The 18,154-nt window shown below is 45.8% G+C and overlaps 1 protein-coding gene across 1 annotated transcript; it reads right to left on the minus strand.

The window, feature by feature from the left end:
* Window positions 1-209: 209 nt before the first annotated feature.
* c22h18orf21 (chromosome 22 C18orf21 homolog) lies at window positions 210-16,830 on the minus strand. The gene is made up of 5 exons (XM_056583265.1): window positions 16,422-16,830; window positions 13,831-13,871; window positions 13,085-13,302; window positions 1,546-1,847; window positions 210-1,256 (listed from the first exon to the last, which is right to left on the minus strand). The coding sequence occupies exons 1-5, from the start codon at window positions 16,523-16,525 to the stop codon at window positions 1,109-1,111; spliced, it is 813 nt and encodes a 270-aa protein (XP_056439240.1). The 5' UTR covers window positions 16,526-16,830; the 3' UTR covers window positions 210-1,108.
* Window positions 16,831-18,154: the final 1,324 nt, after the last annotated feature.

Below are 18,154 nucleotides of genomic sequence, written 5' to 3' on the forward strand. Positions count from 1 at the left end.
TAATTGATGTTGCAAAGTTGTTTTTAATGATTTATGTATATCTCGAAGCAAGATAATAGCTGAGGTTCTGAAAAACCTTATAAAGGTATTTACATTTACTGAAATAAAAATAAACCTCAGCTAATTACACCTACATTTCGTTCATTTCTAAATGTAGTCTAACTACATACATAGTGAGCTGACATTGTTAAAAAATAAAATGGCACTTAGTGTAGTAAAAGAAACAAAGAATTTTTTATTTTATTTTAACAATCAATATTTTAACAATCAATAGTATTTTCCCATCCTGGAAAAGCTTTTAATGTGTTCAAAGTTGAGTTTGCAGACTAACCTCAACAATGTAAAAAAAATATTTCAGTAATATTGCATGCTATTGAAAGGTGCATCCAATCCATTTTTACTCAGCATTTTGGTATCTCACAGTAATATCAAACAAAAAAAATGATGAAAAATAAGTACAACCATTTGTAAACTGCTAAAAATTAGCCTTCTTTAGTGGGGGAGCTATCATTCACAGAACATATTACAAAAATATAACATCTCAAGCGAATGCAGAGATCATGAAAGGTCATTAGAAAATAAATGCATTAATTTCAAAATGCTGTCAAATAAAACATTTTAAATGTTCACAACGTTTGTCGTAAAAAAGAAAGAAAATAAATCACTGCGTCTGTAACACCATAACAGAACTCTGTTACCTCTTGCAGTCTTGATCACTTGCCAAAATGACCATTCAAATCCTGCACCAATTCTGAGACCTGAATGAGCAAAAGCTAATTGAGATCAAAGAAAGCATGCCTCTGGCTCAACAGATGGTGCTGTGGTCCTGAATGACAGCCGCACAGCAACATCAGGGCCCCCGCTTCATTTGGATTCCAGAGGGGCCCTTCTATGCCTGGTCTCCGTCTGGCCCCAGCAATAGCTCTGTTGGTGGGCAAAACGTAACCCTTTTCACACCTGCAGCAGAGTTAAAGTTAATACTCTTAACTTTCATATCTTCAGCCTTTGGTGTGAACCCCTTTACGGTTCAGGCCATGTGGGTCAGACCACCCCCCTGTGTCACACAGAGGGTCGTCCAAGGGAAGTGTGTTGGTGTGGATTCTGGCGCTCAGAGGGAGGAGAGGAAGTCCTTCAGCGTGCCTGTCTCAGGCTTGTTATCCCGGTTCAGGATGTGGGTGAGACCCTTCACGACCCACTTCTTAAATCTAAAGGGGCGATTGTTGGGGGAAGGGGTGTTGTTCCGGGTGGAGAACGTCCTGAGAGATGGGAGGGGAGGGAAGGAGTTGGAGAGAGGAGGGGTGGAAACATGATTCATATGGTTTGCAGAAGATTTTAAATTGTAAAGGATGTGACACACATGCACATCCACCCTCTTCCACCCACGACAGATTTTATGCCGAAAACATGTGCATACTTACTAGCATGCCAAGATTAGAAGAGTGCTTATCTGCATAGGAAGTGTCTTCCACACTGATGATATAGGATGGAGGATTGTGTGCAGTATATTCAAAAGTGAAGTGGAAATAGCAACGTGAAAGAACTCACCAGGGTGCTTGACGGGGTGGTGTTTTTCTGGGGGTATTGCATGGTGTCTTGCTGGGTGTCTTGCTGGGTGTCTTGCTGGGTGTCTTGATGGGTGTCTTGATGGGTGTCTTGATGGGTGTCTTGCTGGGTGTCTTGCTGGGTGTCTTGCTGGGTGTCTCCTCTTTGCCCAACGATTTGGGGGAGCCGGTGTTGCTTCTATGCGTCTGTGGGCCATGAGGGGTGTTCTTTGCATGGTTGAACAAGAATCTCCGATTCACCCCGTTGTGTCGGGTAGTCTTGTGGCAAGTGTTGCACGTGACCATCTAGAGAGACAGAGGAGGAGAAAGCCATGAATACTGCGTGGATGAAGCCAGACTGAGGTGGCGTATAGTCCTATTGTAGGCCAATAACATGTTTTTGAGAGTAGGAACATTGAACAACAGCAGATCTATTGCTCAAAGGAACTCTGTCCCCAACCTCCAGTTTCCAACCACACTGCAGAACGTCAGATCAAGTTAGAATTAACCCAACACGTTGAGTGCTGAAGATGCATTTTATCAGTCAGTAGAACAAAAAGAACCAAGGAGGAGAGTGTGTGTGCGTCACTTATTATTATTATTATTCGTGTAACCCAACTTGCAAGGCAGGCACACGCTGGGAGCCAAAAGCATTCACCAGGACCCCGTCTGAACATAGCAGCCGGATGTGGAGCCAACACGGCCCCCGGGACGACACAGAGCGTGTAAGCTAGTCATGGCGCTGGCGGCCAAGGGGGGGGTGGGCTGTAACCAGACCGGCCCTCCTGCGCTGGCTGACGCAGCCCGACCAAATGCTTTGCACGCGCTAGCCTCCTCAGTCTCCAGGGCCCAGGTCCCCCACTGAGGAGGCCCCGGTCTATAATGTGGGTTGAAGCCAGCATGCTAACCAGTGATGCTTCCCAAAGGCGCTGGCAGGAACGGCGGGCACTAAGAATAATCTTGGAGGTCAATAACCACATGGGTTCAGTTGGGTTGTCGGTACTGTACCAAGCCCATCAGAAATCGTTTGGGTCCATGCTGTCCAATGTATTCAGTATGAGAATGAACTTTGGAACCTGGCGTTGCTGTAAGCCACCTTTTACACATGTAAACTGTTCAACTTATAGTGCCCGTAGCATTTCAATAAGCGCGGCAGCAGGTAAAGCGGGGATACTGGTAACCGGAATGTTGCTAGTTTGATCCCCGGCTCCTCCTAGCTGAGTTTCGAGTTGTCCCTGAGCAAGACGCCTAACCCTGACTGCTTAGGCGTCTTGCTCAGGCAGCTCAGGATACCTGAGCAAGACGCCCTGGCGGTTGACGACCTGGCGGTTGCCCTGCATGGTTGACACCTCCGTCAGTGTGTGAATGAATGGTTGTAAGTTGCTAGTTATTAGCTGCAGTCGTGTCTCCCCCTTTCGCCCCCCCCCCCAAAATTTTTTTTCACGAAAGCATCAAGTTGTCAGAAGAACCGGTGAGCAGTGTGGTGCTGAGCGACCCCGGTGCAGACGGTTGACAGTTGTAGACGCTGATGATGTGGAAAAACTCACCGAGACAAAAGTAGCCATGTGAAATCCTGACAGGGGACAGTAACGGTTCACCAAGAGTTTGGCTTCTTGCACTGCGATCAAAAGTGCGTGTCAGAGTGTTTACTGTGCGCCTGACCATGGCACGCTTTATATAGCGCGAGCCCGCCAACAGAGCTACCCCGCATCGCATAGGGGCGGAGCCAATCAGCAGGCTGGCCAATCAACGATCTGAAGGGATGACTCAATCTGTTGGAATGCCAGAATGCCAGCCCTCTATTACTGTCCTGTTGTCAATGGTCTCTCTTCCCGCTCACCCAAATAGCCAATAACACGCACACACGCAAACACAAACACACACACGTCCCTGCTTAAAATCTCTTTGCCAATTATTGAAAGATGAGGCTATGTATGGAGAATGGTTTTCCAGCACTCATTAGTCTATGTTCTGATGAGCGCCGTGAGGCTCAATCTATCAAACGAGTTTGGTATAATACAATTTCCAACACACACACACACACACACACACACACACACACACACACACACACACACACACACACACACACACACACACACACACACACACACACACACACACACACACACACACACACACACACACACGAGAGAGGAGCCCATGAATGCCACAGAGTTAACGTCTAGTATTTTTTACAATGTGTTGGGAGTAGATTAGGAGCAAGCCGCTCTTCTAAATTCAATCACCAAGAGGACCCACTACACTGGCGGGACCACACATTTAGCGACTTACAAGGCTTGTTATTAAGCTTAGATCGGACGGCGTTCAAGTGCGAGGTGTAAAGCGAGAGTGGTTCAAAAAGGGCAATAAAAACACAGCCCTTCATCCAACTCCTGCATCTAAAGCACACTCTTAGCACGGACACCCAGCTACTCTCCTAGACCCATATTTAGCCCGAAAAACATAACATAACGCCCGTACATAACCCGGCAACAGGCCCGGCTATCATTACCATGTTTACATCATCTAGAAGATAAAAGAGACATGCCTCAGAGGAAGCACTAATCAAATTCATGATCCCTCCTTCGCAAGAATAAATAACTGCTGCTTTTTTAAATTGAGCACCTTTACGCCCGAGCCTATTTCCATTACAATGGCTCTTTAAAGTAGAGGGCCGTAAAGATACGAGAATGATAAGGATACAGCGGCCCTTGAACGGTCGGCGACACTAAGTAATGGGCCCGGCTCTGGGTAACGACGGCGTCATAAAGCAGAACACAGGGAATTAATGGTGGCAGCCGTTTGCCGCTGTTTTTTAACCAGCCTCGTAAATTTCTCAATCAGTCAGTGATTGTGTCACAGTGCTAAGTGTGTCTCGATGTTTACGTTTTTTTACATCTAATTTCTCTGTTGCATATTTTTTTTAACATGAAGCAGAGAATGGCAAAGAAAAGTGTGTAACATCCAGTCCCTGTTTAATATTTAGTGCTACAATGGTTAGAACAGGATTCCTGAACATTGTTGCATTATTGCAAGATGTCCAGTTTCAGGATTCTATACTTGGCCAACGATTCAGGTCTGCCAGTGAAATCGATCAGAGGATCTTGCAGTTCACAGGCGGCGTGCCTCCAGGCCCCTAACCCCTTCGTCCTTAAACCACCCTTAGAGACCCCGATCGGCACCGGTGCTCTGCCCTCGACCTCCAGAGGGCCAGACTCTAGGAAGGAGCTTTTCCTCAGTGATCATATCCTTGCGGGTTCCTGTGGGTTTAAATAGGCATGGCTCGATGCCTCTGCCATTCTTTGGTTTGGGCCGTGGGTACAGAAGATGAAGTCAGTCCGACTTGCTTCCAGTGATTTTAAGCACTCGCGACTTTAAAGAATGATTGCGTTTAATTTATCGTACAAAAAAATAACCAAACTGTCTTCTAAATAAAGACATTACTAGGAAACGAAAAAAAACCTTTATAAGTAACAAGTAAACTTAAATAACAACAAACTAGACTAAATAAGCGCGCGGTCGAAAGACTTTTTTAAACCTCCGCCTCTCTTAACATTCAGTGTCTGACAAACACACACCTGGCCTTATATCACCTGGGCGGTGCAAAAAACTCATACAGACCCCTACAGGTTAAATGCAAGAAATACATTTCCAGCCTGCACTTTTGCTGCAATTACATGTGACTATCTATTCCCACATCTTGGCGAGGACATTGTATTTTCATAAATAATTAAATAACAAAAAAGTCAGACCCGAAGAAGAGTAAAAACAGAAATTCAAATAGCCTAAATTAAACAGCTGGGACAATCGATATACAATCGATGTGTGAGTGTGAGCGAGCTTTGCATCCTTTAGTGCCCCGAAAGTGAATCAAATCTGTTCAAGTCGCTAGGTATAAAATGGAAAAACACGTCAGGGTCAACTTTGAAACAATTTGGTCACGAGAAGCGGCGACATCTGAAGACAGAAACGCACCTTGGTGTCACATATTTTCTAATTGACACTAAGCCCGTAGCATGTAGCGTATGGCATGAGGGGAGACTGATTCTTCAGGCTTGCGTGTCGACTCAAGGCTCTTATTGTCGTCTCTGGCCCGGACACACAGAGCGACGTCAGAGCCCAGAGTCCCAGAGTCATGTACAACGAACAGAGAGTCTGTATAACAAACCCTTGAAGCCAGAGCGGAATCTTCCGCTGGGGTAAACGTAGGATAAGACAATATTTGAATGGTTGGTTTGAAGTTAACAATGCTTCCTAATCCTTTATTTTCTCGCCGACAATGCTTGGAAAGCAGCCAATTCATTTCCCGCTGCCTCGGATTGAGCCAAGCCAATTATGGGCCAGCATGTATTACCCTGCTGTACACGGAGCCTTCAGGAGCCACACCGTGGTTCCTGGTTAATGAGGCGAGGCGAGCGCTTGAAAGCACGGGCACACCTTACGCCCTTAAAGGCCTTGTTCCTGCATCACATGCGCTGAGTACCGGCAATCAGACAGCTTAGGAGCCGCCGTCATGCTCGGTGCTCGGGATCTCAGCAGCTGCAGTCGCCCCTGCACATCCCACAAGTGGCTGCTGCAGAACAGCGAGGAGATTGGTTTTCAAGAGATTTCATTATCATAAGAAAACCGAAAAGTGGGTAATGTGTGGGGGCTCGCTGTCACATTTGTCCAATTTAAGAAGTGGAATGGGTTCACGTCAAGCCACCGGATCCGAGTCTTGTTTCAGTGAGTGGCATTGCCTGGATGTGGACAGCATTCTGTCTGGTAGAACGGCGATATCAGTTATTTATGAAGCATAAAGCTCCGATTTTTGCAAGGGTAAAACATATTGTTTGTTAAAAAGCATTCATTCTATAAAATGGTTTTATTTGTGTCAGATGTTGACACGAACGCACACACGGTTCTCAAACATTCAGCGGAACATAATGTCGTTTCCGTGAGTTTGTTGACAGATTGAACATCCCACATGCATAGATGAGACACGCAGACAAACAAACCCACATCAATGTCTATAGATTGCCAATTCTGCATCTATTATTAGCCACTGCTTCACAAATAACCCTCCCCTCTCCCTTTCATCAGCACGCTAGGTTAGCTGAGGTCGCTGTGACCTCAGCAAAGAGCAGCATCTATCCATCCAGCCCGGAAGGTAGTGGATGAGATAAGCAAAAGAGTGGGAAGGTAACGTCACAATTGCTGCGTTGCTGCTCACACACAATTTCAATGCACAGTGATTTTGCATACTTGTTTCAGCAAGGAGTCAATATGATAATAATAATAAGATACATAATATCAGACAATCTAAAGAGACAATATCGAAAATGAAGACACGCATTTGCCTTGGCCTGGGCTCGCTGCTCGGCCGGCAGGACAGACAGCCACCCAGCCAGACAGCCACCCAGCCAGACCCTCAGGACAGACAGCCACCCAGCCAGACCCTCAGGTAGGGCTGGCCCGAATGCCATTTTTCAGGCTTCGAATACTCGTTGGTTTTTCCGAGCGAATATTCGAATACTCGTTCCAGAAAAAAAACACCATCAAAAACAACATTAATAATCCCTATATACTCCCTGGAACCGATTTTGACAGTATCTGCATATTTTGTTGAAGATTTAATAGCTTTTGAACGTTAATTAGTAGGCCTAAGTAGGTTGAAGTTCCTTAGTTTTTCCCCGTGAAAGCGAACAGCTGTTGCTCTGTTCCAAATCAGCTGTTCTCTGCCATCTCAGCCCTTACGGGAGCTTTTCAATTCATCCTGGAACGTGTCATCTTTTCAGGGAATTTGTACAATAAATCCATAACAAATACCGAATATTGATTGTCTTATGTGTCCATATTATATACATTATATTGACCGGGTATTCCCAAGACGCTCACGCTCTGCAGCAAGCCAGTCACAGTTGATTGGCGCGGCAGACAGCCACCCAGCCAGACCCTCAGGACAGACAGCCACCCAGCCAGACCCTCAGGACAGACAGCCACCCAGCCAGACCCTCAGGACAGACAGCCACCCAGCCAGACCGGCATTCTGTGAAGGCCCGTCAGCTGGGAAGCAGTGGACAGATATTGACTCGGTGAAGGGGTGACCAAGCCTCACACAGACCTCGCTCTTTCAGGCTCAGCCTGAAATGGATATAATTACATAGCTCCGGCAGCACGGCCGCTTACATGGGAGGCCAGAGGCGCCTCTGCCAAGAGCATATCATCGCGTATTTTAATCACAACGAGGGAAGAGCCAGGGCAAAGCCCCTCATCACAACACAGGTGGCTTAAACCGTTTAGTGAGGGGAGGAAAGGAATAATTCCCAATTGTGGACGCTTTGTAATAATTCCTGACGTCGGGGCAGGTGTTGTCTCTTGTTCTCGCAGGTGTATCGTCTCCGGGCTCATATATCCACTGAGCATCCCACATCAATCGGTCTTCTTTAATGGGTGAGCATCCGTAAAAAGATGTCGACCTCCCAGACTGGTTCAGCCCATTCTCCGCTTTGCGGTTTTTGGGATTAAAAACTTCCAGGAGGGAACAATTCCAATTGGTTTGTGTCGCTGGGGAGATATACTGTATAAGAATACACACAGTACCCGATAGGAAATATTACATACAGTATACCAGATACTGCAACTGAGCAGAGGGGGTGGCCGGTTTAAGAATAGACAAAAGCTCACATAGATCTGAGAGATCTGAATTTAGAAACAATCATCTATAGATAAAGAAAAAATGAATAAAAATGAAGCAGATTAGAAATGCCGGGACAGTTGGTGTGGACAGATTTAGAAATTGAAGCCGTATAAACAGAATGAGAGGTAAGCACTGTGAATACTTGTGGGGGGTGAACTTTATTCATGTTTGGAAGACGTTGTGACTACTAATAATATTACCCCACTGCTATAATAATACTACTCCTTATGACATTAATAATAGTTATGATAATAGAGTGGTTTGGCAGACCGAGAGGAAAAGCTACACGACACGACACAACGGTGTCTGGTAAGAATATCGACCGTGGAATCACAGGGGAACAAGACACCCGATGAATTTGTGTCAAGACGGAGGGTGTGGAAATAACAGAGCTGACACATCGAACATCAAAGACTGCGGGCTCAGAAAACTCCCAGTGTGCGGAAAAGGTCACCGATGAGAAGAGTGCCATTATTCATATCGAGTATCAACTATGGCGAGTCCATGATTAACATCCATGGCCTTGTAACAGATTCATTAACCCGGCTGGTAATGGCTTGAAAAAGCAGCCTGCCACCACCGCTGCAGCTGCATATCAGTGTTCCTGTGCGCTGATAATAATTCCCCAAGTAGTGCCCCGAGTGCCAATAGACAGGTGAAGCACGAGCAGGGGATAGGATTACACCCTGACGCTGAACCACAGCAATATGCATCGTTTAGCTCCCCAGGCCTCCTCTAGTCCCCACAAACACAACCCACCGACCCCCTTGTTAACATGGGCCCCCGCTACACACCCCCACGAAGCCTGGAAACCAGACAAATCTGCAAGCTCATGTGGTATTTTCTCTGGCCCCCTCCCGTTGATACGGATTTCCACCAGACCTGGCCCGGGGCGGGATGGACCAATCACAAACGTTCATGTATTATGGGGCGGGTTCGATACGATGACAGACGAGCGCCCCATTTGTTGGCTGCCGCTGATGTGTCAGACGCTGTGATTGGTTCTAGGTTCATCACATTGCGTCCAGAGGCTTCTTGGTCTGCGCCTGTTGATAAGGCCCGGATGAATATCCAAAATGAGCAGAGGTTCCAAACTAAGAAACATTTGGGGGTTGGTCTGGCGAAGTACGGTGCGGCCCACTGCAGCGACATACTTCCTTCGTCTATGCGGGGGGTTTAGGGGTGAAAGGCAGCAGTGCCACAACAATACCTCTGGTGCCTTCACCTTCCCCACAAAGTAAAGAGTTAGGGCATTAAGTGACCCCATCAGGGGATAGGATTTGAGGGCCACAAGTAAGAGGAACAAGATTGACAACGTAAGACTTGCACATGCATCATAGCGACAATGGAGCAGAAAAGTTTGCTCCATTTTTTTTATTTACCACATTAATGGGTCTTAATGTCTAGACTGTTATTCTGATAATTTTAATCCTCATTGAAAAATCTTCTTTAAAAAAAGGAAATTTCTAAGTGACCCCAAAATTTTGAACGTCGGTGTATACATACTCTACACAGTCAGTTGCTTTCACAATAAAAGGGTCATGGTTGTGTCTGCATACGCTGCTTACCACCTGAAAAGGGAGGAGTCCCCCACGCCCGGGGGTCCCTGTATGTCTGCCTCATTGTGATTTATTTAACACTTGGTTTCATTATTATTTTGTCCAGATGAATGTGTATATGTTCTGGATCTTGTAATTATGTTGAAAATTCCTAAAAGAAATAACCAACACATAAACAGTACCAGCTCGGTATGTGGTCTAGCCATGCAGGTTCTGCTGTGCACTTTTCCAAACGGTGTACACTGCGACAGACAGAAAGACCATATATATCGCTAAGAAGCGCACCAGCATGGCTGTTCAAAGTGTAACCGAAATGACTTGATTAGTGGCTTCCTCCAACATCTGCTAGCTAGATGGAGGAGCGTGTGGACACTCAGATATGTTAGTGGAATAGTTTACTTAGTTGACTGAAGAGGTTCATAACGACAACGCTCTCTCATTTCCCTATTCACATGGAATTAAGACTAACAAGATGATCAATGGAATGACAACAGAATTACTATACGAGAACATGTGATTTAATTTTTTGTTATTATTATTCATATAGAATTTTATAATTTCCTCTCTAATGCAAGCTGGTATTAAAATATTCAGAGATGTTGTACCACATCCTTCTTTTGCACAGGAGATATGTGTTGGTTCCTGCGTCTTACTAGCCTTTGGCCGACTACAGAATCTGACCTTTAGTGTTGCAGCTAGGAAGAGCACACAGCCACTGTTGCATACCTACCACACACACACACACACACACACACACACACACACACACACACACACACACACACACACACACACACACACACACACACACACACACACACACACACACACACACACACACACACACACACACGCACACACACACACGCGCACGCACACACGCGCACGCACGCTGCAGGTGTGCCTCCCTGTTTTAGTTCCCATCGTCGTACCAAGCTTCAAACCGCTGCTCCACACCCACGATGCAGTCCCTCCAGCTCCTCCCTATTCTTCTCAACACCATCTCTCTCCTCGTATGCTTGCTGCCTCTCTTTATTCCTGGAGGCCATCTTGCCCTCAAGAGTTTATGAATGCATAGCAGTCGGGGGAGAACGCCTGCATACTAACAAGGTGAACCCTTGAGTTTTAATGAGGCTGCGATACTTCGACATGAGCAATCCCCAGAGAGGCTCCAGAATGGCTCCTCACCTTCAATGCCTGAATCCATTCCTCCAGAACAACACTCATAGCCTTTTGCTCCACTGACTGGCTCCTTGTCAGTGTTGGGGATGGAATACCGACCATCTCGCCACCGTGCCATCCATCACTGGTCAGAAGACTCATGCAGGTGGTCGAGCTTAATGGGATCACTGGTGCAGGCGAGATGACGCCATGGCTTCCTTGTGACGAGGTAATGATCAAATCTACATCCTCAAGACACTTAACCCTTCACAAGGATCCAACGGGACCTAACTGTTAAGACCTCGCTGCCCCCATCCAAACATTGGCACGCACGCACCGAATTAAGAACCCTGAAATGTTTGTTGAATTCAATAGCCTTCTGGGTCAGAAGTTATTCTGTTATCTTTTGTTATTCTACCTTCTTCAGAATCAATGGTTTGGGTTCAGGCTGTACATATTTATATTTAGCTCCAGTCCACCTTGTTAAAAAAAACTGGCTGCGCTACTTCAATATAGGATTATAAATAATACAATTGTTTTATATGATATAATCCCGACCCAAAATTTAGATTTAGTAGAAGCGAAACAGCCTGAGAGTATATTATTTCATGGCTAAATCTTTAAGATACCTCAATGGTCCGGTGGGGGAACAACATGACCCTGTGCACAGGTTGAGGTGAAGGGTCATAAGGTCCCCCTGTGGGTGAGGATAAATCAGTGCCCTGCTCAACCCCACCAGACTAGAAGTCACCTCTCATACCACTTGCGTGATGCTTTTATGATGTCTTCCCGTTCCTAGCTCATTCTGATAGACCAGGGGTACTCAAGTAGAAATGATGAGGGGCCACAAACATTTTTTTCAGTGACTCAAGGGGCCGGTCGGTATACGTGTGACTCAGGCCGATATATGCTCTGTTTTAGACGTAACGCGTAAGCACGTAAGATACATAACCCCCCCTTGCGCGGTAAAATATCCCCCCTTACGTGCTTAAGTGCGTCGGCCAAAATTCCTGACTATGCGACTAAAACACTACGGCCCTACGCAGCTCGCAAAGACTGTGATTGGCCAGCTAACCACATCCTTTCAGGAGTCTCACATTTCCGGTTTTACAGCATAATAGCGCCATTTTTAAAAGGCTGTGACGGAAGCGAATGAAGAATTTTGAAGAAGGAGAAGAAGAAAACACAAGAACGTATTATGATAATTATAAATATAAACAAGCCAGCGATTTCCACTTCCACGCCCACAGATTCGTTCGTTGCTCCCCCTACTGTTCTGGCGGAGAATCCCCTTGCAACACGCACAATCCTTAAAGGAACCGTAAATCAAAACTTGTCTAAAACAAGTCCCTTGTGTAAATTACGTGCTTACGTCTCTGCGTCGAAAACGACCCTAAATCGGCCTTGACTGCTGCTGAGATGGACTGTCTGCCTCGAGTTTGGGAGGGCTGGAGCAGTCTGTGGGCTGGAGTGCTATCTGTTTATCGTTGCAACCCCCAGCCTCGTATTGAGATCGCGGCGCGCGGTTTCAAAATAAGAGCGCCCAGCATGATTTTTTTTTTTTTTTTTTTTTTTTTTTTTTTTTTATAATTAAAAAAACTTTTCAAAACAGCTCGAGGGCCATTAATAGACACCCCGCGGGCCACAAAAGGCCCGCGGGCCGCTACTTGAGTATGACTGTGATAGACCATAGCAGATAGTGACTCACAGAATGCTGGTCATGGGATCAATTCATTGTTTTGTATTGAAGGTAAGCATTTACAAAAAAATGCTTCAGTAAATGCTTTAGCGTCTAATTTGGTTTTTCATTTGTACTTTGCATTTTTATTGTATTGTATCTTATCCAGTATTTTCCACTCTGTCCGGGGGATTAATAAAGTTGTAATCTATTTATCCATCTATCTTATATATTGTATTGTATTGAAAGTAAGCATTTTCAGTAGTAGTAGAACGAGTCAACTGATACGATATCTATAATGAGTTACGTCCGAGATAACGTACGAGTATAAGCAAATTTTTTTACCTATACAGTCTTTTTGTGCAAAAAGCGGGGATAACCATTTCCAACCTAACCTCGTCATCAACCCAGCTGCATGGACTCCATGAGGACCCAAACAGAGAAAGCCTTGCGGTGGTCTCACCGTTGTGGTGGTGGAGCTCCGGTAGCGCCGCAGGAGCTGGCCCTGGGCCAGGCTGAGGCGTTTCCCCCGGGCCTCCAGGCGCAGGACGCTGTGCACTCGCGCCGCCGTGCGCCGCTTGGGCAGCAGCCGTACGCGCGTGTTGCCGGCCCGGAACTGCTGACAGCAGTACTGGCAGCTTTCCGGCAACATGCCTCCGCCCCTCCCCTGGGCTGGTGGGGCTGAAGGGGAAGAGAGGGAGCCAGAGGAGGAGGCAGGGTCAGCAGAAGAAGGGGGCTGGAGGTTCATGTGCTTCAGGGAGTGCACTGGAGCGTGATGGGCTGTGGCGTGGTGTTTCTCCCCTCACTTAGGGCTCTACTTATGAAGAGTAGGGTAGGGAAAGCGTTTGACAGCCATTCTAGGAAATGTATGACACACCATATGCCTAGCAAATGTGCATGCTGGGTTTTAGTAGTTTATGAGATTCAATAGCATGGTGCCATCGCTCAACCCGCACTACAAGGGACATGTAAAGGACATGTCACGATGAGCTTCTCTGCCATCCACATTTGAGTATACTCCAGTGGTACCTTGTGGTGTAAGCTCTGTGTGCGTGTGGGTGTGTGTTTGTTTACAGGAAGTCTACACTAGGCAGCTGGCTGACAGTTGGGCAGGGCTTTGGATCAGCATTTCACCATTTCAGCAGCACTTTATATTAAAGTTCTGTAGGCAATTGAAGGGGAGAGAACTGATCTAATCTGTTGACTTACCAGCTCCAACAACACACTCCTTCACTGCCATAGACTCTCGCCTAAGGGGAGAAACATAATAAGAGATATGAATCATTATGAACCATGCATATACCATTACGAAAAAAATTACAAAATCATTGAGGCTGTGAAGCATTGTGATGAGATTAATCATTAAGGTAAGGATACATTTACTATAATATATATACAGAATATACATGCCTATAAATAAATTATCACAGCTTAGAAACACATCTCTGGAAAACCTTTGGTCATCAAGCGCCTCGTCTATTCGGTTTGATGGAAAACTTCCGGCCTGGAAAAGCAGACAGGCTTTTTCTATCCCTCTGGACGCTATAGGGCAACCTTCCAGACCTTTCTGTCGCCATCCGCCCCGCCTGTCGGCCCAGGCCTGTGCCTAGACTGCTAGTCTGCCTTTTAATTCACAAGGCAAGATTTTGGATGTTAGCGCAATTTTTTTACTGAGCCCCTGCTAATACCCGCTAATGTTAGCATGTTGGGTTCGGGACGGGGGACGTGGGGGAGCTTGGGGTATGTATCAGACAGCACGTGCTCAGTGTGGGAGCGGATGCTTGTTAGGAGAGGTGATCAACAGCGGTGCCCTAATATCTCCACTTGCCCTGACAACAGCGGCCACACCCCCTTTCCCTCTCTCAACCAATGGGTGCGCATGGGTGTGCGTGTGTGTCGGGGACGGATGCATAGGCTGGGATGCATGGCGTCGTGGGGGATTATGTTTAACCCCTGGCCTGCCATGAATGAAACCCACACTCCTTGTGAGTCACCCTGTTCGGGGGCCCCAGTCTAGTGAAAGCTGGCCTTGAGCATCAAACCAGAGCGAGCGGCGTTACCGAATACCGGCCAAGAGACGGAGCCCAGAGGACGATGACACGGAGTACAACTCCCTCGGCCCTACAACTCTGACACACGCATCTGTTGAATAATGCAGAGAAACAAAGACCTAAACAAAAAGATTAAATGGGATCCAGTTGTTAAACGATTTTGAGATTTCTTTTTTTTTTAGGATCTATCCAGATGAAAGAAAAGTTCCCCTCTTCATTACTAAAAAAAAACAATCGGCAGTCAGCTGCTCCTCTTCAACCCCCCCTTCTTGCTTCATAACACCTTGGCGAGCAGCCAGCAACTACAACCTATTGTCTGAACAGCACAGGGCTCCAATCTGATAATAAAAACCGGTCCTTTCAAGTGCATACCGGGTTGTGGGGATGAAGGATGCTACACTCAGGCCGCTGAGCCCTGTTCAGCAGACATTATCAACAGGGCCCATGAAGGTGTTAAGCGAGGGATGGGAGAGGGATAGAGCGGAGGGCTTGAAAGGGCTAAAGAGAAACGAGATAGAGCGGCTACCAACATTTCAAACACATTTAACCGATAATTATCACAAGGGTTAACAAACAAAGGGCTTTAATTGGTACTGCTGAAACACCTTTTGGTTTAGTCAGCCCATATGCACACCCAATTGTGTTACACATTGTGTGGCTCGGTCTCCCCCCCACCCCCCAAAGGGCAGCCCCATTCAGCCGGAAGGGTCAGCAGCAGCCTGGGGGGGCAGGTGCCCTAGAGTCGGGAGTTCATGTTTACGATGAGAGAGAGGACATACTAGATCCTGGTCTCAGTCTCTAAAACGGGAAGGTTTCTGGAACTAAACAGCTGGTAACTGGGACAGGATAAGCGGCTGGGAGCTGGGAAGGGGAGATGAGGAGGGGCCTCATGGCCTGACAGGTGTGGAAGGAGATGAGGCAGAGCGGTTGGCATGAAAAGAATGAATGGAATGATGGATGTATTCATTGAATAATACAGCATCATGGCGAAGCGCTCCGCTTTCAATCACAGTAGTCAAGACGGCCTGTCAGAGGTCAAATAGCTCTGGTAATTGGACTTGGGGGGGGAAGTATGTTTGTAGCATGTGACTCACAGCCAGAATACCTCACACACAGGGCTTGAAAAGCACACTGCTCAAATTCACATGTCACCTGAGAAAAAGAAAGTAAACAAACATATCCCTTGCAGAACTTAAGCTACACAGACGAAACCAGGGCTGCAACTAATGGTTTCAATCGTTCTATTTGACCATCTATTAGATCAAATAATATATTCATTTAGTGTTTTAATCAGAGTCACATATCAATTAAAAATGGCTATGGAAGTTGCAAGATGTCTGTCTGACATGTAGGACGAAAGTCGAAAAAACAATTTCTTTAGCTGTAAAAAAGAAAATATTAACAGAGATAGAGATACTAGAGATACTAAATTGGGACGTAAAAGTTGCCGTACAAGGTTCAAACTATTGTATTTTTGTTACTAAGCCTACTGATTGAATCCGAGTTTTAGGTAATGTAGGACTATATCCTGTGGATGAGTCTGAACATGGGTATGCTGTAAATTATTTAAAAACATGTCATAATAAGCCCCAACGTGAGGAGTGGACAGATGCAACGAAGTAGTCAGTCGACGGTCAAGCACCTCCATCTAGCGTCAACATGTTGGAATTAAAGCAAACACAACCAAACCCCGGCAAAGTCACTGACATAAACGAGTGACAAAGGGAAGGCAGTAGGTGTGACACTCACATCAGGTAACGGGCCAGCTCCGGACAGCGTCCCTGATACAGCTGCGAAGCCTTCTTCAGAAAGTTGATCGCGCGATGTTTTGGTACATAAGTAAGATTCTTCATTCTCAAGGGTATGTTTTCAGAATGCTACACAGAAACACGCTCTCATACAGTTATTCCTGAACATACGTCTATATAATAGGTTTGCAAGCTACAAGACATAAACTATGTATTAAACTTAAGATTAAGGTGTCAATGATAAAGGTTATCAGCTTAGTTAGCGACATTGGAAGTATCGTACACGAATAGGTCCATGGTACACGCTGGGTCCTCCTGTCGCGTGGTGGTGACGTAGTTCGTGGTGCATCGTGGGAGTCTGAGGAGAAGGCAGGAGGAGGTTCGCGGGTTCGCCCATGAGGTTCAATCAGAACTCGCACAACGTTTGTTCTCCAGAGCTGCTTGAGGTCCCTCTAGAGACAGTTAAACATTTCACTGAATAACCAGTGAGATATGTTGGCCGCATCCTTCGAATATAAACATTAAAATAAATCAAATAATAATACATATATAATAATTATTATACATATATACATAATAATATATACATAATGATATATATATCATATCAAATTAAACCACTACGATAAACAATTGATAACAATATGTAGGATAGGCCTTATTTACGGATGCTATTGTAATTGCTTTATGAGGATTTATTTGAACTAACCATCCAAATAACGCATGGTCAAACGATGACATCATACCCACCACTGTCATCGGATGTTAGAACCGGAGTGGTGCGGTGTGAACCCTAGCAGCTGGTTCAGTTCAGCTGGGGCTATTGACCGCCGTCGCTCAGGGGGGACCGAAATTGTTGCTGATCGCAAGAGATGAGAGAGGGAGGGAGAAAGAGAGGGAGAGAGTGAGGGAGGCTGCAGGTTGCAGGTATAAAGTGCGTGTCATTCACGGACCTTGCAGCAGAAACGAATTAGATTGATGCTTCAAGGACATCAAACAAGTAACGAGTGGGGCTCTATCCATCTGGAGAATCATAAGGTGGGAGAAGGGAGGCGTCCCTACTCCCGAGTATTACCAACATCAGTACCTCAGACATCCCTGGACTGACCGGGCGCGGATCGAAGGAGCGATGAAGAGCGAAGACGCGCGCATCCAGTCTTCATTCCACCATCCGAAGACCCGAATGTATATGGTAAATTATTTAAGCAGCTGTAATTCAATACGTTCACATTTAAAAGCATTTATTTTTATTTGACATGCAAATTGAATAACCGATGACCACTTTATTGTCTCGATGCTTGCCTTTTTTTGTGTAGCGTGGATATTGTTAACCTTTATATTAGTCTGGTCAGAAAAATATAATGTTAGGCTCAATAATACATGAGGCAAAGTGATGGACTGAATCTCTCACCCCTGGTCAGGACCAGCACAATGTAGGTTATAACGGAGCCTTTCTGCATCTTGCAAAGTCAAACTACCTAATTAAACTACAAAGACTACTCAATTAAATCGACTTAATTAAAGTATATTTGGTTACAAAATGTAATCTGATATCTTAATTCTTCTGAAGGGCCATCTGATTCAAATCGTCTTTTCAATGATGCATGAAACCAGGGATTAATTCCATCCGTCGACTGGTTTACATCCAACTGGTCTAAACTGATTTTCATCATACTGGTTTTGAACCCCCATTGGCTCTGGAAAGTATTCCTCAGGTGAAAAAGGATTCTGCTG

This window comes from Gadus chalcogrammus, chromosome 22 (assembly GCF_026213295.1).
Source record: "Gadus chalcogrammus isolate NIFS_2021 chromosome 22, NIFS_Gcha_1.0, whole genome shotgun sequence".
NCBI lineage: Eukaryota > Metazoa > Chordata > Actinopteri > Gadiformes > Gadidae > Gadus > Gadus chalcogrammus.